Below are 22,019 nucleotides of genomic sequence, written 5' to 3' on the forward strand. Positions count from 1 at the left end.
GGAGAAAGGGCAGAACATTAAAGTTACATACTGTTTGCTTTGAAGTAGCTGCTACAAAAATGTTTCTAAGGGCTCAGTCCTAGGGTTACACTGTCTAGATGGTCATAGAGGGGGTTGGAGTCCCAGTCCAACTTTGGAAATGCGCTCTGAGACACAGCTGGGATACCATCCTGGAGCAACTTTCCTCTGGCTTCACAGTAGCTGTGGTTCTTTCTGTGGCTGCAAGGTCAGAAGACTAACTTCAGGAAAAGCATTTCCTGGGCTTTCTGGGAATGCAGTGGAGGAAAACCTCCTGTATCCTGTTGATGACTCACCCTGTTCTCCTCAAGAGTCAGGGCACAGTTTAGATAGCTGGAATCCGATCTGAAGAGTAGACAATCAATGGACTAAGAAAGGTCTCAGCTTGTCTCCAGAGTAAGGATTTTGTGGCATGTACTCCATGCTTACCTAAGGAGTTCAGTGTAGCACAACAGCGCTGTGATTAGGATGTGAATTTAGGATTCTGTGGTCTGCTGGAGTCTCACCAACTGAAGTGAATGTTGAAGGACATGAACGACTGCAGATATGATCCAGCCAACTACAACTCTGGGCTGAGGATTCTGCTCCTTACTCATCACTGGATTTTACCGAAGCAAAATCAGAGTATGTTTAGTAATTCTTTTTTTGGGGGGGTGGGGGGTGGGGGTGGGGGGGATAGCTCCAAGGCACTGTAAGGAACGGCAAAGAGTGCAGATAACAAACAATATTTCTGAGGAACATTTATTATGTCCCTGGTACTGTTCTTTGCTTTTCCTTTCCAACAGTAACTTTTACTCATTCTTGGCATCAAATTAAAAGTCTTGCCATCCATATTGTCTAGTTTGCTGTTACAGCAGTGCCGAGCATCAGGCCAAAGGAGATGGAAGAGGGAGGACTCATTTCTAGCAAGGAGGTAAGCAAAGGAGAAGGTGGAAGGATGATTCGGGGGTCATTGGTGGCAAAGAGAGGGAGGAAAGAAATTCTTCCCTCAGAACTGACAGGAAAAAAGTCATTGGTGGCAAAGAGAGGGAGGAAAGAAATTCTTCCCTCAGAACTGACAGGAAAAAAGTCACCCATTTAATATTTTGCTTTTCTGCTGCACAGAGCTTCCAGAGAGAGAGAGAGAGAGAGAGAAGACTCTGAGAGGTTTTCACAATTACAATAGAAAATAGGTATATACTTAACACGCTTTTTTAAAAACTTTATTATATTTTATATTATTATCTTTTAATCCAAGTTAAAATATAAATTCTGGTTGTGGCACAATTATAGCCTGAATTATGTTAGTTCCATCATTTAAGTCTTCTCCCATCTTCTGATCTAGTGAGCTACATGTGGGTCACTAAATATCCTGCAAGGAATGGCCCTCTTCTCATCTTTGAAACATCAGCAGATATATAACCAAAGAGATGAAGTGTGTGCATCAACAATACTATTTATTTCTTCTGAAAACAAAGCATAAAAATTAAGGTTTTCAGGTCATATGGAAATGCTGCCAAAGAGTGTATGTAAAAATTCTGTTCAAATAAACTAAAAATGGATCTCCCTTTTGTTGAAGGGATTGGAAGAACTAAAAATGATAAATTGAAAAGTGGATACACAGAAGGTAGTTGGTTGGATGGAAACAATAAATATGAACATAATGAAGAAATGAACACATCCAAATATCTTATGTCAGCCTTCCCCAACGTGGTGGCCTTTGGAGGCCTTTGGACCACAACTCCCAGAATTCCCATCCAGCAAGGCCATTGAATGGGAATTCTGGCTGTTGCAGTCCACATGTCTCCGAGAGGCACAAGGTTGGGAAAGGCTGTCTTATGTGGTTACAAATGGTAACTGATGATAATGTCTCAACTTGGAGAGGACTTTGTTTCTCAGCGCCTGGTAGTGACAATCTGAATAATGTGTTGGAATAAATGCTGTGAGCCTTTGACTATCAACGGCCCGGATCCATTCTCAGCAAGTCTCTTTATTGTTTCTACATGTAAATCATCCAGTCAAGCCTCTGAGCATGCACAAAGAGGTCTGTTGACCCCAACCTGGTGATTACTTCCCAAAACTCTCCTTATGAACCTGCCCGTGACCCAACCCTCCGGGAGGAATACTGTGAAAGCACCTCTTTTCTCCGCACACTTCTCAACCAATTGTGCTCCTTGAAACTACCGTAGGCTAGCAATGGGGGCTATCTGAGAGGGGAACAGCTGATCTCCATTTGAGGATTCCCCAGTCTCAACTGCCCCTCCCACTTTATGTATCTCCATACTGTTCCAGAATTGGTCTCTGCTTCTGCCACCTCATCTATCCATGAGCTAATCTCCAGCTCCTCCATTCCCTGTAGTATCTCAGGGAACTGAGCAAAGTCCCATTCTTCAATCCCATCAAAATATTCCGATTCTGCCTCAGGATCTGAATCAGCAAAATTGGTGCAATGTCCCTCTGGTGGGAATGCTTGCCTGAGCCTGCCATCTTGTTTGTTTCCAATATCAAGTATGACTGCCAGTGCCACTTAAGTGTCAGTGACCACTTAAGCTAGAAATAAATGAAAGTTCCAGCACAACTAGAGTTCATTTTGGACACAGAACTCAAGGAGGCTTAGGAAGGTGCTATCCAAAACCACTGGCTGGGATTAAAGCTGAGATGTCTATTTGAAGGAAGAGAAGTGGCAAGTAAGCAAGAAAACATGCAAGCATGAGCCAGATTGGCAGTGTCTAAAGGGGACTGGTTATCCACTCAAAGACCCATGCATACCTGGCAGAATAAAAATTCAGAAAACAGTCTTTATATGTAAGGCCAGGAAGTTCTGAAGCTCACATGTGAACTGCAGGAGAAGGGGCTTATTAAATCCATTTATGCATTGCATACATCAGCTTTCCCCAGATGACAACTTCCATTTCTGACCATTTTCTGTTGTGACTGGGATTGGTCTTCAACAGCTGATGGACACCATTTGGGGAATGTTGCTTTATATGTCCCATAAAGTCTTGCTAAGTTACAACAGTAACATTGGTCCTTTATTCCATAAATGCCTTCGGAAGGTAGAACATAGCGACTGCTGTTTCATGCAGCTCTCATTGTATGTGACAAAAAGAATCAAATAAGGTCCATTACAGATCTCATGAGTGAGCTCTGGGGGAATTAATGAAACCACTGCCCTAAGTACTTTGGGTTACATGATTTATGAATTGGATTTTAGGAGACACAAGTCAATCTGTTATTTAAATTGGACTGAATGCACTGAAGAATGGAAATTGCTTTCACCAAATGAAAATTAATATTATGTAGAGATGAATTAGCCATTATTAAAGCAAGGAAATGAAAAATGTCTATTGAGAGTTTGTTCAAGTGCTGTTGATTGCCTCTACCTGGCATAAGGAAAGATCATATATTCATCCAGAAGAATACGCTTTAGGTAACCGTGCATGCTCATTTTGAGCAAGCAGCTTGCACATTCTGAACGTTTGAAAAAATTCACAGTGCTTCTTCCCCTTTGTGCTCACCCATGGAAACAAATGACTGGAGCCCACAGGAATTAAGGGGAGCCAAGAACAGGAAGCAGGATGATTTTAAATATGATGAGGCCGTCAGCTGTAGCAAGGGCCATACATCACTGTCAGAAGCAGGGACCAATCTTATTTGAAGGTCTATATTAATTTGAGCTAGCCCTGCTCATCTCCCGCTGTCATTCAGAGACTGGCTTTGCTTCTTTTCTGGAAGAGAGGGTTCCATTACACCAAATCACTGAGTTCTTCTATGGTTCACATTGGAGCATCTTGACATGTATGGGTTGAATTGTCAGCAGAGTGACTTGTAAATTTCTATTTTGTCGGAATAAGGTACTGGCCACATATAATAAGGCTTTATAAAAGGAGAGATCCTAATCCAAGCATGCTCCTCCCATTGCTGTTTGAGGAATTATTTCAGCAGTTAATTAAAGATCAGTTGTTGTCAGCTTAGAGAGGTAGCAACAACTCTGAGGAACATAGGAAGTTGTCTCATATTGAGTCAGATCATTGGGACTTTGAACCTAGAAAAGTAGTGCACTGAGTGGAAACTGCTCTCCAGGATTTCACAGAGAAGACTTTCTTGCCCTACATACCTACATACTCCTGCATACAAAGCAGGAGTTAAGGGCCCACCATTCTTGCATTCCCAAGCATCAGAATTAGCCCTACCCTGAAAACACTGCAAATACCCTGCCAGCCTATTTCCATCCTCAAATATTCCTTTAGGCCCATTTTATCATGTGAATTGTCCTCGTTTTATTGATGCTGTGGTTGCTATGATGACGCCTTGTCCTAATTTAATAGCAGTTAAATTACTGTTGGGTCTATGCTTAGCATGCTGGAAGAATTTCGGAAATTACTTGATTCTTCATTCTCTGAATCAGATGCATTTGGGCTGGCACTTGCTGCGATTGTAGCTGTTGTTATCATGCTTATTATTGCCATATTTCCAACTCACCAAGACTATTCAATCCCCCCCCCATCCCCACCCACTGTATTCCTATTAGAATATTTGGGGTTTTTAAATGGGAAAAATGAGTACTTTACAGTGGATTGTATCCTATGATTACAGTTATTTTCAATTTTCTGGTGTGCTCACAGACATTTGACAATGAAGCATAATTTTGATACATCTTTAAAAATTGTTTGTGCATATGACAGATGGGAGCTGCTGAATTACACTAAGTGCATGGCTAGAGAAGAGACCAAGTAAAGAGAGATGCCTCATGCATATAAGCTTTTCACCACAGGAAAATGCCATACATTAGAAAACAATATACATCTGGTCCCTTGCTGAGTTGTTTGGGGGTTCCTTACACTTAAGAAAAATATGAAATGCACAGCCAGGGGGAGCAATGTCCTCATGAGGATGAAAAAGAAGACACTTTTACTAGGCAAAACTTATGCATGCCTAGTGGGGAGTAAATCTCAGTGGTATTTATTCCCAGGTAAAATAGTCACTGCAGTGCCAAGCACCAGGCCAAGGAAAATGGAAGAGACCAGGAGATAAGCAAAGGAGAAGGTGGAAGGATGATTCAGGGGCTCGTTGGTGGCAAGGAAAGAATTTACACAGAATAAAGAACAAGCAGGTGGAGTGGTTTCCTTCAGCCTCTCATATACCTTGCAATATTTTTGTAGGTGAACATATTTAAATCTTGCATTGTGTTATGTGGTTCACGTAAAGATCAGAGGAAACAGTGGTTGTGAAACAGCCAGACTTGAAGTCTTTTAACACCTGGCAATTTAATTGAAGATTAATTAAGATCACACTTTGTTTTCTCATTGAAATAGGATTTACATGGTCTTTCATTGGACTGGATCCTATCCAGCATGGGCAAACTACTTTTATCACTTACATTGGGTAGCACTGCCTACAACATTAACTAGAAATACGAATGTTGTTGTGTAGAAAACATTCCCTTTTCTTTGTTTAACCATTCTATATTTGCATTTATTTTACTATATCATACAAAACAACTACCCGAATACTATAATATTCAGAATGCCAAACCCCAGTATATATTGGAGTTCTTACCTATCTAAAGTGAAATTCCAGGTAAATTTAAGATAACTATCTGAAGATACTTTTGGTTGCACAAAATAGTTTTGCTAAGACTAACAATATTTATGTTTGCATTTGTCCAACACGGGTTTTCAAAGTGACATCCAACTCTAAAGATGTCAATTAAAACCAGTTAATTCTCAGATAGCATTTGTAGATGATGGACATCTAATTAAAATTGCTAGATCCAGTAATGAACTAAGCAAGCCATTACTACACTGACCAAATAAAGCTCTGAAAGCTTCATTCTGGGCTGATAATACCAAATACTAATTGAGATTTGGTGTGGTGTTTAGAGTGTTGGACCACGGACCCAGGAAACCCATGAAGCTCAGTGGGTGACTTTGGAGCTGTGTAAACCACTTTGGGTTCCACATAAAAGGAACAAAGCAGGATATAAATCTAACATAACATTAATAAAGAACCCCAACAAATTTCACATTCAGTGAAAAAATAGTAACAACTACTCTACCGTGTGTGTGTGTGTGTGTGTGTGTGTAAATAGTTTAAGATACACACTGCTTGGAGGCAAGCATTGTCTCCAGTCAAACTAGTATATACTGGTTTATTTCTCCAATTCATGATTAATTGCTTTGTGGTCACGCCCGAAATAGGTCCACCATGAATGGGAGCATTATGAGCTCAGTGTTTTGTGTCTGTGATTGTGAGGTCATCAAAATGTTCAGTCAGAATGTTGCTTATCCCAAGCAGTTCAAGAGACATGGACCCTTAAGGGAAAGGCAAGAGACATGAGGACAAAAGGAGGCCAGAGATGACCTCAGAGTGGAGTGAAAAGGGGATACTAGGGAAGACAGAAGCAAAATATTAGCCAGTACCTCTGGGTAAGATTGTTGTAGATGCTTTGGTGTTGCTTAGCTCCATTTGTCTTGATACAGCATCTCTGAGGGAAGGTCAATGTCTGGACGTGTCCCCCACACACCCACTTCTCTCTCTCTCAGCTTGCATCTCACGATCCCTACTTCCCAGCGGTATTTAGGTGTTCAGGTTGTGTGTGAATTCTCTCCTCATCCCCTCTCTGTGTTACGGAGAAATGGTGGCAATTGGATGGTGAGAAGGGCTCTGCCACAATCAAATTCAGTTTAGCCAACACTTGTATTTTATTCAAAGTCTTCTTCACCCATTAAAAGCATGAACCGGGCCATGGTTGCAAGCCAATAATAATTATGGATGGGCATTTTTTTCTGTTAGTGATCCATGCAACTTTATATTACCCATGATTCTATTCTATTCTATTTCCACCTTAAACTGTAATTTTACAAACCATTTGTCTCAGGAGTCATTTTAAATAAATATTTTCAAATGTATCACAATTCTGTGCTTTCTCTCAGTATATTTTTAAAGTATATTTTGCTATGTTCACATGGTCAGGAATTGCACCAGAACATTAGGAAAAGTGTGAAATCTGGTGGGCAGTGCGTTTGAAGTCACATGTTGCTCTCAAAGGTGCTAATAATTTCATACAGGGATTTGCAAAACTTAGATTAGAGAAGTGTCTGAAGTAATACTTTTCAGATTTGGTTTTATGTGCCTGCAGGATAAGATCAGATGGGGAGCTCTTCTCTGCAACTCTAAATGGGTGAAGGCTTGGTGGGTCAGGATACCAAAAAACAGCCTTCCCCAGCCTGGTGCCTTCACAGCAATTTGGACCACAGCTCCAGAATTCCCATCCAGCAGGGCCATTGACTGGGAATTCTGGGTGTTGCAGTCCAAATGTATCTGGAAGGCACAAGGTTGGGGAAAACTGTCTTAAATACCTTTTCTGTAGGACCCACCCCATCCCCTTTGACCATTTCTCTCCCACGGGATGTTTATTTGATCCCCTCTCTTTTTAATCACTGGGGGGATCAAATCTTTGTTCAGTTACCCTTTCCATTCATTTGGTCTTTTCACCTGCCTCTTTTAATCATCTGCTTTGCTGCTATTATGCTGTTGCTCTCATTGTTGCTTTTAATTGTTTTGTTTAATCATTTGCTTTATGGTATATTGCACCTTGTTAGCCACCTCGAACACTATGTTGATTGGTGGAAAGGTGGGATTGAAATAAACAAATACCAATCTGCATTATGAGGTATTTCAATAGATCTCATTACTGTGAAAATTTTATCTTGATGACTTCTCCAGCTGAACATCACTTCAAAAGTAGAGTTCATGTACAACAGTTCGTCTTCTGGTCAATTCTTATTCTGAGAGGGGTGTTAGGCAGTGGCATTAGGACAAGTCAAGTTCTTATTGTCAAATATATTTCTCTATTTCTTACCAAAAAAATCTGCTATAAACCATCCTGAGACTTTTAAGTGTGGGGTAGTATAGAAACAATTTAGATAAATAAATAAATATCCCTTGGCCATCCTTCAATAGTAGTACTCAAGCTGCACTAAACTTGGAATCAGAGTGAAATTTCAGTGCTATGGTGACAGGGCGTGTCTGTATATACCTGCGTTGTAGGAATGTGAGTTTTGTTGAAAAGAAAATTATCAAGGGAAGATCATGGAATATGAATGGCACATGTGAGGCATGAGAAATATGTATGTATACAAAATCATGGCAGTCCCAGCTTAATTACTCCCACCACGTTCAACATGTTTATGTCTCAACTTCCTTCTCTCTTGAATACGAAGAACTTTAAAAATTCTGGCAAATCCTTATTAAAGACAAAGAGAAACAAACCGTTTATCCCTCATCCTTTGGCAATGGCAAAATCCAATAGGTCAAGATCTTGCTAACAGGGGGAGGACCATGCAGTATAGAGATGAAGTGTGAGTAACCTGACAGAAAAGATGAGATGGCTACTCTACGGAAGCACTAAGAGGGTTGAAGACAGCGGCATTCAGCCCCATGCTTTTATAAATTAGGTGCTCAGACCCTGGGTCCTCTTGCATTCATAACAAAACAAAGCAAAACAAAACCTCTCAAGTTGCTTTTGTCTCCAGTATGAATTTAGGTAATTTATCAAGAACATCCATTTTCTTCAAAACACATGTCTGTGGAAACATTTGCCAATTACTAAAGGCATGCCAGGATTCATTCATTTCTGATCCCCAGTTTGATTTACATACACCTTTTTGGAGATTGAATTAAGCTCACTGTAGTGCACAGGGGAGATCTGTCCAAATCTGGGGACATCTGCTCAAGCCATCCTTTCGCTCATGGCTTGGTTTATAATTTTCCCATTCACAGACAGTGAGCCATGGTTGCAAACAGGAATCAGGCACCAAATGAACAGAGAAACTACACCTGGAGAATCCACACCATCTCGAAGTGTGCGTGTTTGTCCATCCCTGGAACCAAACTGATACAGAACTGCCACCCACCCTTACTGAGAGCAGTGCAGTCTTGTTGCTTGACTGCATGCACTTTTTATCAGCCCCATTCTTGCAGTGCTTGTCAGAATGGGGTATCCCATGAAAGGAGCCATGAATTTAGACCTGTCTCCAATCTTGCAACTGACCCTCTGACCCTCAGTGCTACCATATTCTCCTAATTCTCTTATGCAAGTGGATTTGGGGTTGGCTCTGACTCATGAAGGGCCATGAGAACCCTGCTTTTTTTTTTTTTTTTACAATTCTACCACACAAGATGAGTTCCCTGAACACAGTGATGGGGAGGGGTATATGTGTGGCAGGAGAAGCACAGCTTTGGGGATGGGGCTGAACACACAGCCTTATTACCTTTTTTACCTTGGGTATCCTGGCTGAGTAAGGCATGAACAAGGAAGATACTCTGTTTTCACAAAATACAGCATTTTGTTTGTCCAGTTTCTTCCATTTATTGTGTTGCATAGAAACTGGTCAGATGCTTCGATTTTGTTTTGAGATTACATCCTCCTCCCAGCTTGGTCAGTTTTTTTTGTATACGCAAGGAATGACTGAGAGGCTGGTCCCATTGAAATTGCTAAGGGTTGGTAACAGAAAGCAGTCCTGGTCTGAGAAGTAGAGGAGAGAGTGAGGAAATGGATCATGCCCTTAATGCCAACACATTTTTGCAATGAAATACAGGCATTTTGAGAGATCAGCCAATCTGGAAGCTTAAAAAACTAATGCAAATTAGGAAAATGGCAAATCAAGGCAACTACTTCTGGTATAGATGCTTGAAGCATGGGTGAGTAGAAGGCAAGTCTTTTGGAGCTTTGAATTTCACCTTCAGAAACCCCTATCAGCATGGCCAAAGCTGGAAATGAAGTAAAAAAAAAATCTTATGTTAATGAATACACAGGGGAGAAAATAAATAAATGAACAGGAGCAAAATCATCTCTGAATTTAGTGTCCAGATGTGTGTGAAAGTGATTAGAACAATCTGGTTCTTGGAACAGTGATGCTGTGAAAATGGATTTGGGATTTCTGGAAGACTTTTGGATAGGTCAAGGAGTGGGGATCTTACAGCTTTTCTCTGAGGTAGATCTCTCACATCAATAGCACATTTATTGAGGATGGAAGGCAGTTGGATGGAAATTACTGCCAAAGCATAAAGGTGTGGATGCAGAAACACTTTGAGTAGTCTTTGGAATGCAAAATTGCAGAAAGTGTGTTAAATTTTAATGAAAGCATTAATATAGGATGGATTTGAACCAAAACAGGTTTTGGTGGTGACAGGTGGGAGATTATCTTCTGTTACCAAAGGAGTGCAGTCCTCTTTCTCCATCTCTCTTTGGTTGTCAAAAGCAAGTGTGCAATTAGTGGAGGCAGTGCTTATTTTCTAAATGGAGTGGTGCCTGACTGGGAGCTGTACGCCTTCCCGTAGAAATCCTTCAGTCTCAAAGGCACTGTTAAGGACGGTAGAAATACTGTAAACAAACAAACAAACTAACTAAAATGATACTCTGCACATGTTCAAAGGAGGCCTTTTGTTTTCATTATGTGTTCTAGGGCTTCACGTGTTCATTGCTCCTGTAAGAGTCTACCAAGAACAAGGTAAGAGTCTTCCTCACGTTGCTTAAGTGGCTGAAGAGCAGAAACATGATGATGTTCAAGACATCAAGAGAAGCCCCCAGGGTCAGTCAAGACCTTTTGCTACCTATCTTGGAGCAGCAAATGGTGTTCCTGATTGCATCCCAAAGCTAAGTCAAGTTATTTTGCTACCGGAGGGAGAAACTCCCACATATGCTTCACCTCCTCTCTGGTGGTAAAACTTACAACATACACAGCTAAGTTCCCCACATGAGCTGTTTCACTCTGCCTAGTGGTAGGGACAACCCTGGTGGCCCCATGAAGTCATCAGTGGGCCCCAACCCCAGCAACGCACACCACGCGAGGCCATGCGATTTTCCACTGTTGCAGCTACAGTGTATGTGAACTGGCTGTTGACGTGCCGTTGCAAATGCCCAGTTACAGTGGCGTGCTGGAAATCATACACTCCTTCTCAGAACATGCCACTAATTGTTGCAGAACTCCCCATGAGCCGAGCTGAGTATTTTCTAGTGCCAGGTGTGCTCTGGCAGGCTCATGTGTTTTGGATCTTACGTCTTGGCAAGAGATGTCAAGTTTCTCTGAGTCGGTCCTTAAGAAACAGGTGCAGCTGAGCAAATTGCTGCTTCTGTCATAGCAAGCCAAGCCAATCTGTGACAGCAGGCCGCTTGGCGGGTTTCATTTTTATTTTTAGTCTGATGAACCTCTGTGTTACCCCACAAATATTTTATGTCTCCTTTCCTATTTTACCTGTGAAAAGACGCTCCAGCATTAGGCAGCCAGACAGCCAGCCAAGCTGTGTGTGAATGGCCTCTCAAAATTCTCCAGCCTATTTGGGAAGGCAAAAATGAGGGGGTCGTTTCACCAAATACTTTTGAGGGGAAAGAAATTTGCTTCTCACAGGTAAAACAGTAGTAGCACAACTCCCCTCCCCTCTCCTCCCCTCCCCTCTCCTCCCCTCCTTCCATTCTTTTGTTCTTTCTGTCATTATTTCTTCCTGTTTTCCCTTCCCTACTGCAAGTTGCAGCCACAGCAACTGTGTTAGCAGTCTGGCTGCCACTCGGCATCATCTCACAATGGTCCAGCCATTGTGCACCTAGTGGTTTTCCAGGACCTTGTGGTGCTGCAGTGTGTGTGTATTTGTGGGGAACTACAAGTCCTCCGGAGATGTCTCGGAAATAGCATGCCTTTGATTTGGATCAGTTCTATGGTTAAATCCAGCACCATCATAAAAATGGCAGCACATTGTCCCTCACTAGCTGTTATGCCCGTTTTATTAATGGTCATTTTATTGGTGTAAGCTTTTATATTGATTGACTGAGCCCTGCTATTTTTTTCTTGTTCATTAGATTATGGCGTCATTAAATGAAGAGCTTAATTCTGACAACAGCTTTTCATCCCTGCCTGGGGCAGGGAATGAGAATGCTTCCTTAGCCATGGATGGACCTTCGGACTCCAGGTGTCCTATCTGCTTGGAAAGAATACGGAATGTGGCCTTCCTGAACCCCTGCTTCCATCGATTCTGCTTTGCTTGTATCCTAGAGTGGTCAGACAGAAAAGCAGAGTGCCCACTCTGTAAGCAGCGCTTTAACTCTTTCTTTCACACCATACGATCTGACACTGATTTCGAGGAGTACGTTATTCCCTTAGAAAATGCATCATACAGCATGTGTGGGGAGAGGCCAGCGGTTGCTCAGAGGTCTGAGTCTTTGCCCGATAATGGAATCTTGTACGATGGCTACTCAGGTCCCCCATCTCCAAACAGGATAAGAACACTTGATGAGTTGATGAGGCAGCTGGGAATAAGGAGGTCATCTCACCCAGGCGGAATATCCCTCGGGCATATTCGAGAGCACGCGACGATTAAGTTCAGGAGGGCCCTTTACCAATCGGGAGTGCGTGTCAGGAATGTCCAAAGTGGCGGTTTTTATCAGGATATATCGGCGGATTTTTTCCACAGAAATCCCGTCCGCCTTAACAGGTTGGTTCCCTGGTTGAAACGGGAACTGCGAGTGCTGTGTGGTACACACGCCTCCTTGATCAGCAACATACAGCATATCATTTTGAATAACATAACCGTCTACGATCTGGACAGTCAAGCCTTTGCAGATATCATGGAGCCTTATTTGCTGCACTACACCAATCACTTCTTGCATGAGTTCATCAACTTTGCCTGCTCCCCTTTCAACATTAAAGCCTACGATTGGCGAGCCACTTATGACATTCCCTTTCCTATGCGTGATGATGGATTCCAGTCCTATTCCTCATTTACTACATCATCTTCAGAAGAGGAGGAAGAAGGAGAAACTGAAGACTTCGATGAGAATGAGGAGGAAGATGGTGAAACAGTGACAAGCAATGAGGAAGGAACATGGGATGATGAAATCCAAGGATCAGCCAGTTCGAATTCAGACCAGACTCTGGATGAGTTTTTTCTTCCCTTTGAATCTTCAGATGGAGCACTTGTAAGAAATGAAAACAACATGCATGCGTTTTTCCAAACTGATCCACATTTAGGCAATCACAATCAACATTGTCCCTTGCATAAATGTGCCCTTGATCGGATAGAAGAGTGTGTACTATACAAGTCCATCTCCAGTGGTATGGAGAGTCCAGAACACAATGGAGGAGAAGAGGAGGAGGAGGAGGAAGAGGAGGAGGAGGGAGATGAACAGGAATCTCTGAGAACCCATAGCTTTGGTGGTGGCACTCATTGTCATCATAGCGGATGTGCAGCTCAGCTTGATAGCAATAACCAAAAGTTTAACGAGCTGCCAGTTCAATCAGAAGAACAAGAAAGAGGTAGTGTGGGTCAAGCACCGTTGCAACAGCAGCAATTAGTCAGCACCAAGCTGATTCATCACAAAGGAGAAGAGGTCATTGTCATTGAAGTGTTTCAGCCCAAAACAGAGGATGTTTTAGTTATTGAGCACATTGAACTGAAGACAAAAGACGTGGATACTTCAGGTCAGCTGCCATGGCAAGGTGAAGAAACAGGGAACTCCACAGAATTGTCCTCTCCCACAGAAGTCAAACCCAGTAGTTCTGCTACCAAGTGGAATGGTGGCTGTTTTTCATGTGTCAGGAAACCATGATTTGCACATCTGGAAAGTCAGTCTGATAACCTACAAGGGAACCTGTTAAGTTGTTCTCTTATTAAGGTTAAACATGTTATGCTCAATCCAATAAATTCATATATATCAAAAATTGTCTTTGATGCATGGTAACAGAAATCTGGTGTTAGTTTGATGATCTGATGATCGAAAGATCATTGTATACATGAAAATGGAAAAAGAAAAAAAAAGTGTAGGGGTGCAAAAAATTGTCCATGGAGATCTGACAGGATTGCACGTTTCATTGTTTATTTGGAAAATGAACCTGCTCAAACATTTTGAGCCTTATCAGAGAATTCTTTAGAGGAACAGCAGAGGACAGTTCCTTGGGGATGCTTTATATTCCCTGTATAAATATTTTTCATGAAATCTCTGTATATAAAGGGTTAAATCATTAAAGTAAGAATATCACTTTCCCTCTGCTTTGCGTGGTTTCATCAAAAGCACAAAACACCATCTACAATGTACGGTCTAGTACAAGCTGGAGTAAACCAAAGTTGCCCCATTGTTCAGTGGTGGCTTTGGCCCCATCTGGTTTCCTGATTTGTGCACCGATCTGCAGAAATGTTCCACATGATTTTATAGGTGGGTTTTCCACAAGCATCATCACCCATTAGGGTTTCAAGGTCTGTTCCCAACTATACATGGCAGATTTAAAATTTAGTCAGAGGGCTGCATTTGCTAGATCCATTTATTACAAGTGAAATCATACTGATCAGGAATATCCATCATAGCTGAAGAAGCAAATAGTCCATTGAAAGCACATTTGGAAAGAGATTATCTGTCTTCAAGAGCCAGCATGCGGTGTAGCAATCATTTGCATCAAATGGAAATCGGGTGTCAAGTTCAATTAAAGCCGGTGACATGCTTTGGAGTTTTCAGATGCAAGAGTAAAGGAAGGCTGCCTTGACAGGCAAAGATCTCACACAAATTGCTGAGGTTGTTGAACTCTGAAGGCCAAGGTTAGAAACACAGAAACACAGGAACAGAGTGAGTCAGAAGGGACCTCCCGGGCCATCTAGTCTGACCCCCGGCTCCAGCCAGCTCCACTCACGACATGCCCACCATGTTAGATGGGAGGAGTCCAGGTAATGGCTCCTTCCTACACCATCACCTAGCCTTGCAGAATCGGAATAACATGGGCACAGGAAGGAGCTCCATCCACATGGTCTTGTACTCCCAACATCACTGAATGGCATTGGGAGGACCCAACCTGCAGGAGCTGCCGATTTGCTAAGTTGCCAACAAATGGGTCTCGTTCCAAGGTGCCCCTTTCACGATGGAAAGGGCTCTGTTCACAAAATATCCCTCTGCCTGTCCTCACAACTCACCCCATTCATCAGGTCTCCTAGTTCTCTCTATGGCATTTATTTTGGGATTGAGAGTGACAGTTTCTCTCAGCACACATTTCCGGGCATGCTGATTTGGACTCGGAGGAGGAGGCAGAGAAGGGATGGGGTGGGGGGTCAGAATGTGGGCCAATTCCAGAAGCAGAGGGGCTGATCTCAAGGCCAGACTCTCCAGGTGCTCTGGAAGCCTATGAGAGCAACCAAAACATACAGCTATTGGGAGTAGGCTTGGAATAGGGGAGTTTCTCAAAAGACAGATGTAGTGGGTTGTGGGAGACTCAATTACGGGGCTGGCATGCAGGGAGGAGAGGTGCTCATTTCCAAAACCCTCCTCCCAAAAGGATGGAGTCCAAACACATTCCAAAGGAGAGTTCCTAGAAGTAAATACTAGATTGCATTCTACAAACTACTCCGAGCACGCTCAGAGATTCAGTTTGGGTGAGCATGCTTCAGGAATACACTTTGGGGAACAGAGGACTTTTTGCTAAGAAAGGTCTGTGGCTTCCAGGAGTGAAGGGGGGAAACTGAACTCAAGACAATTTATCCAGTGCTGGAGCTACTGCCAGGGCAAGGAGGGGACACAGATGTCCACTTCCACTATTGCAGTTGATTCAGCATAAGCTGTGGGGCAGCGGGGAGAGAAATTGCCCTGCACAACTTCTCCCTTCTTATTTTTATTTTCCTATAAGCTGCTTCCCTCCCTCCCTCCTTATTTGCGGTGCTAGCACTGATCATGCATGGTCTCCATTTCACATCCTGCTCACTGTCCTACCTTAGCCTTGTTTCCAGGATCTTTCAAGGGGAGGAAAGAAGGGAAGGCAACCAGCACACCTGCACACAGAGAGGGGAAGGAAATCTGAAGAAAAATGTTCAAAGGGACCCTACATTGGTAGCAGAGAAAAAAGAAATAAAATCTCAGAATGTCTCTGACTTATTTTCCTTATCTGGAGCTGTTATTCTTCAAGGTTCAGCACCATTCTCAGGCTGGTCCAAACATGAAATTTCTGAAGGGGGATCCTGGATGCAACCACTCTCTAGAGTGGACCCTCATAATGCACTACTTCTCGGACTACCCTGTAGCAGGTGGGACAGTGACATGTCCGGCTCTGGGGAAGCAGTGAAGAGAGTCTTGTGCCAAAATCTGTCCTCCCATTTCCTGAAACTTTTCTCCTGCCCACCCACCTCCCCCAGGGATGACATTTCTATGTTCCCTCCTGCAGTTAGTCTCTCAGGTTAGTTCCAGCTCCTTCTGGTGGTAGTTTTTCAGCTTGCCTAATGGCTGCAAGATGGCTGGGTGCGTGTGTGTGTGTGTGTGTGGGGGGGGGGGCTGTTTCTTCTGCAATTCATTTCTCCGATGCCTCCTGTCTCCTAGTCTGCTTGCATTTCCTGATATGGCAGCGCACACACATACAGGGACAAACTGACAGGAGCTGCCTCATTGTGTCTTCCATTAAGCTTTATCTGGAGTGTGGGAAGCCAAGATGACTGCCAGCTGTCAGAAAGGCTGTTCTCGTTGGACAATGAAAGGTAGGACACTGGCACAGACCCTTTGGCCACTTCTTAAGTGAGGTCGACACAAGATGCCCTCCCTCAACCCATGATAACTTCTCCAAATTGTCTTCTTTGAATGCCAGCATATGCCAGTTGCTGAGGAGCTTGGGCAGGCCCCATCCTGCCTGAGGGATCCTGTGGGCAGCTGCCTGCCAGCATGTGTATGGACGAGATGGGCCCTTGGTCTGATCCAGCATGGCTTTTCTTGTGTTGTTATGAATTTCCTGCCCATTGTGTTGAGTGAGAATGACCAAGAGTGTGGGAGGAATTATTGATACAGGACCAATAAGAATATTAAGAACTACTTGCTTGGATCAGATCAAAAGTCTCATTCCACAGATGACACAGCAAACTCACAAGCAAAACATGAAAATGCCCATCTTATTTTTCATGGCAACTGGTATTCACAGAGATATTGCCTCTGAATGTGGAGTTTCCACTATAAACGGTATGTGTGTACTTTTGGGATAAGGACCAAAAATGGATTGTTCTAAATAATTTAAGGACGTTAACTGACAAGAAGTTTGTCACATGGGCAGTCATGCATAGGGCTGAGCAACAACACTCATTTAGTTCTAAAAACCCAGAATGCTATCCATGTCTGTGCATAAGGAATCTGAATTAATGCATATTGTATGATTGGATGCGAGCGTACATTAAGCCCCTAAGAATGCATGTTGAATCACATATGTGGCATCCTGTATTGGAACATGCTTCCTCACAAGCACTGAAATGAGGGCTTGATAAAAGAATCATGCTGCATAGTAGGAACTGGCTTTGCTGGGCTTCATAGTGAGGTCACAGTTAGAACATCCATCAAGTTCTGTTTATCCATCTTTGTCTCTATGGGAAAGCGAACCATCCGCAGGAACCAATAACCAAACAATTGCTTGGAAGAGGTGAGCTGGTGAGTGCAAACGGAGGGAGAGGATAATGATGGTAGAAGCTGGGCTTATTGAGAAGGAGATATCTTTATTTATATTTATATCCTACCTTTTTTCTTTCCAAGAAACACAAGGCAGCTAACAGAATTCTCCTGCTCCTCCTATCCTCACAAAAACAGCTCTGTGAAGTAGGTTGGGATGAGTGTCTGTGACTGACCTAAAGTCACCCAGTGAGTTCCATGGCTGAGCAGCGACTAGAACCCAGATTGTCTGCATCCTGTTTCCTGCACTTGCAGCCACTGTACATGTTTAGTCCTGGTTTTAGATTCTTGGTTTTAAAAGCTCTTTTCTGCCTGTGGGTGGTGGTAGGTCTTCAGACCATGGGATTTATACATGGGCAGCCTGTACATGGTGGTCTTTGTGCAACCCTTTAAAAAGAAATTCACTACCAACTAAATATTGATGCAACCTAGAAAGGACAAAATTGGAACTTCATGATGGTGATGGTGATGGTAAAGAATTCCTAGAGGAATTCCACTAAAATTAACAACCCCATGTTGATTTTTTTTCTCAATTTACCTTGTGGCAAGACTTCAATACACTTTCTTCGTTTGCACATAATGCAAACCATGGAATGGTAGGTTGAACTCAGGCTTCTTGCTGTGTCTGAACCCATTTCCTCACATAAAGCATAATTTATTAACCAGCTATAAACCACGAATAGAAACCATGGTTTGTTGTTGGTTTGAAAAGTTTGGCTCCTTTAACTCATCCCACATCCTGAGGTAACTCACATTCAGTACTGTAATTTACACATAACTAGTCCAAACTAGTCCTTTTAGGACTACCTCATCCAAAACATCCTTAAATTTCAGTCCCTTGCCTACCCCATAAACTAAGACAGGCTGGGGCCTAAAAGGGATGGGATTTCTGGGTCGTTTCCTACAGTCCCCTGCATGCCCTTCAAATATGTATGGGAGGGGATTTTCAGGGACCCTCCAGGGAAGGGGTGAGGAGCAGGAGAAGTGGAGGTCCAGTGTGGTACACCAATGTTATCCCTTCTACAAGCACAATAAGGAAGTTGGATTCAACTCCATAACTGCCTCAATATGAAAATGGCAACTGTCATGAGCATTTTTGTTACTATAATCTGTTTTGAGTAACCTACAATATTTGACTAAAGTACGATGGTTTTTTGTTTTCAAAATCTGTTCATGTGAGGCAAGTCACCTCACTGACAAAAATAATGTTGCCACTATCTCACTAATGAGCTGATTGATTTTCAATGGATGTGAAAGATCTTGTAAGTCCTGGATAACTGAAAATCCACACTAATAAGGCAAAATTCCAAAGGCCAATAGAGGTGAAGAAAAGTTGGAAAGGGACATAACAATCTAAATTTGTAATATATGGTCACTGAGTGTAAAAATGAATTATGGTAATTGCTAAAATGGCAAACTTTTAAAAAACCTGATGTTGATTTTATATTGAATTTCATTAAACATCACACTGTTGAATTATGGAATGAAAAACAGATCTATGTTTGCAAAGTTTAGAGCAAACATCCTCGATCTGTTTTGTTGTTGTTGTTGTTATAGCTGTAATCAGCTAATACGTGTCTTTCAGGAAACTCAGTCGAAGCGTTTATCCTCTCTCCTTAACGGCCAATTGCTGGAATTTCAGCTTCATTTTTAAGTATTCTGCATTTAGGTTGGCTGATGAATTGGAGATTGGAATCACCCGTTTCACATCCGCTTCCCCACTTAAGTAGGGCTGCCCATGTGGAACTGTGCCCAGTGGCAGACTGGTGCACCCATAATTACAACATAAACTAGGCTAACTATTTGCATTTTCCTTTCTTTAAAACCAGAAACAGTTCAAGTTATCCTTCTGCACCCATAAAATATTATGGAACCATGATCCTACAGCAAATTACACCAGAAAAAAAAAATGCTGCCTTGTGCTGGCTCTTCCAAGATTTCTGTGTTTTCTTTCAGATCATGAGACCCTTGCATAAGGAATTTAAAGCCAGGAGTGGCTTCAGATCCCCAAGCGGGGGTTCTTTGGTGAAGGTAATGCCAGGAGGCATGGCAAAAAGCTCAACATGTGCCATCTGCTTGGAAGGAATCCAGGACAAGACATATTTGAACCCATGCAATCACAAATTCTGCTTCGATTGTATACAGAAATGGTCCAGAAAGAAAGTACTATGCCCACTCTGTAAGCAGCGTTTCCACTCATTCTTCCACATGGTTGGCTCCAAAGGTGCCCTTTGTGAGTACATCCTACCCCTGAACGATGGCACCCTGTCTCGTTCTGAGAGCAGGGAAGGTCACACATCCGCTTCCTCTCAGAGACTCACATCGCCCCCTGACAACGGCATAGTGCATGATGAAATTAAGGGAATGATAACGCAAAGGGAAAAGGGTGTCTATCAGCTCATGAGAGAATTTGGAGTAACAAAGGGACCTGCTAACAGAGCAGTAATAAGCCTTGGGAAGTTTAAAGCCCAAGCAGTAATTCACTTTAGGAGAGCTTTATACCATGCGGGGATCCTAGTTCAAAATGCTCCAAATCCGGATTTCAACCAAACTGCCTCGGCAGAATTTCTCAGAAGAAATCCGGGTTACTCTGATAGATTAATCCCGTGGCTGAAGAGAGAATTAAAAGTCCTGTGTGGCAATCAGAGGCCGAAGATTCAAAGCTTGCAGAGTTTCATCCTAAACAACATGACACAGCACGATCTATGGAGCAAGGAATTCGAAGCTCTGTTACAGCCCCATTTGCATCGTTTCACGAATCAGTTCTTGCATGAGTTCATCAGTTTTGTGCTGTCGCCATTGAGTTTGAAGAAATATGACTGGAATGCCTTATATGAATGTCCCAGTCTAATGGGAGAAGATTCAGACTCATTGATCTCTTCGGCATCTTCTGATGAGGACTGTTCCTTGCTTCCTCCTGACGATCAGGTGTCCAAAGCTGACAATAATGTAGAAGATGGAAACCCAGGATGCTTTCACTCCAGTTCGGGGAAGGAGACCATGGCCGTGTCTACCACAGCAGATGACCACATCCATTTGAACGAGGAAGGGAATCATCTGGAGGACTTGTCCAACAGTGAGTCTGAAAAAGGAAAGCAAACAGGGGATGACCTCGGAAAAAACAGGCGTTCTCAGCTACTTCAATACATAAAGAAAAATGAGACTATAGATGCTGGTGCCTCTAAGAGTTCCCTAAATATATTGGGATCTGAAGACTATGAAGCATTTAGTTTTACTCACAGCTATGCTGACAAAATCACTAATATGCCACATGGAACAAAGGGGGAAACAACCATGTGGCAACAAGTAGATTCTCCCATAAGGCACTTGAAAGACTCCTCTTCGGAAAGGCATCTGGTATTATGTCCCAGGAGGAAGCGTGTCCTGAAGAGCAATGGATCAAGGGTCATGAAATGCAATTTGGAAGAAGGATATCCTGCCCCGAAGGCAAGACGGGGAGGCAGAAGTAGAAGAAGGCATCCCCGTGAAGAGAAGCAGTATATAAAATGTTCTAGAGACAGAAGATGCAGGAGAGAGCACAGGCGATCAAGGTCTAGGGATGTGAGCTTATTTCGCAGGAGCCCTGGCCCATTAAGAAGTGAGAACATCGTGGCTAAAGATATAAGCAAGTCAAAGTCTCACAACACTCACCAGTTCAGAAAAATAAGGAGTAAAGATTATGATGGTTTAAGAAACAGATCTTCCAGTGAACCCAACTGGAGATATCTTTACTATCAACAAGACTATGAGAGGTACAGGTTAGAAGACCCATTGTACATTAAGGGTGAGCCAACCAGGGCTTATGGTCCAAAACCGCTGGCTGGCTCCAGGGAGACCTTCTGTTTTCTCCCAGAAAACAAAAGCTGGATCAATCAAGAGAATCTCGTTAAAGGCTGGTACCACTGTGCAGAAAGGTGTAGAACCACAGGGAGACCCAGAGGCAGGTTTGCTGCCACGGGGCAAGAGATGGGACCTTATGATAAGCTAGGTGGGAAAAGGAGACACCACATGGAGCCTGGCTATTCAAGTGGGGAACTGAGATCTTTCCAGGACAATATGCACAGTTAAAGCTTTTGTGACTGATCTCGGTGCAACACAAAGCCCACAATGATATCTGAGAAGGGATGGCTGCAGAAGTAATAGGTTAATTAATGAACAGGCATGCATGTATCTGATAACAGAACAGCTTCACAAGAAGAGAAGCCACAAAGAAAAGCACAAACAAAACATGCCAAAGATGGGCCATTCTTCTTCCAGTGTAAATCTGCCTTTCGCATCTTAAGAATACAATAAAACTCTAATTTGTATGTGTGTACTTACATGATTCAATTCATCACAACCCCTTGCCAGGATTTTGGGGCAGGAAACCAATTGACAGTTAAAAATCAGCCCTCTATCATAAAGCAAAAATGCCCCATTCAATTAAGGTGACCTCTTGCTTGTCTGAACCTGCCAGGTGAATTCCCTGGAATGACAGGAGGTAAGCAAGTGATGAGAAGTGCCACTTCAGGGCCTCATGCACCAGACTCAGGCAGGCCACCAGAAATGAGCCACAGGTGGCCTGTGGGCCCCAATT

General features: G+C 42.8%; 1 protein-coding gene across 1 annotated transcript; it reads left to right on the forward strand.

Moving 5' to 3' along the window:
- Positions 1-19,318: 19,318 nt before the first annotated feature.
- LOC123030180 (E3 ubiquitin-protein ligase Topors-like) lies at positions 19,319-21,511 on the forward strand. Its single transcript, XM_044443865.1, has one exon. It carries the CDS (start codon positions 19,319-19,321, stop codon positions 21,509-21,511), a length of 2,193 nt encoding a protein of 730 aa, XP_044299800.1.
- Positions 21,512-22,019: the final 508 nt, after the last annotated feature.

This window comes from Varanus komodoensis, unplaced genomic scaffold (assembly GCF_004798865.1).
Source record: "Varanus komodoensis strain SLA01 unplaced genomic scaffold, ASM479886v1 scaffold43, whole genome shotgun sequence".
Taxonomy (NCBI): Eukaryota; Metazoa; Chordata; class Lepidosauria; order Squamata; family Varanidae; genus Varanus; species Varanus komodoensis.

Excerpts from the sequence above, each read along its gene's own strand:
- LOC123030180 (XM_044443865.1), top strand. The coding sequence starts at position 19,319 with ATGATCCTACAGCAAATTACACCAGAAAAAAAAAATGCTGCCTTGTGC.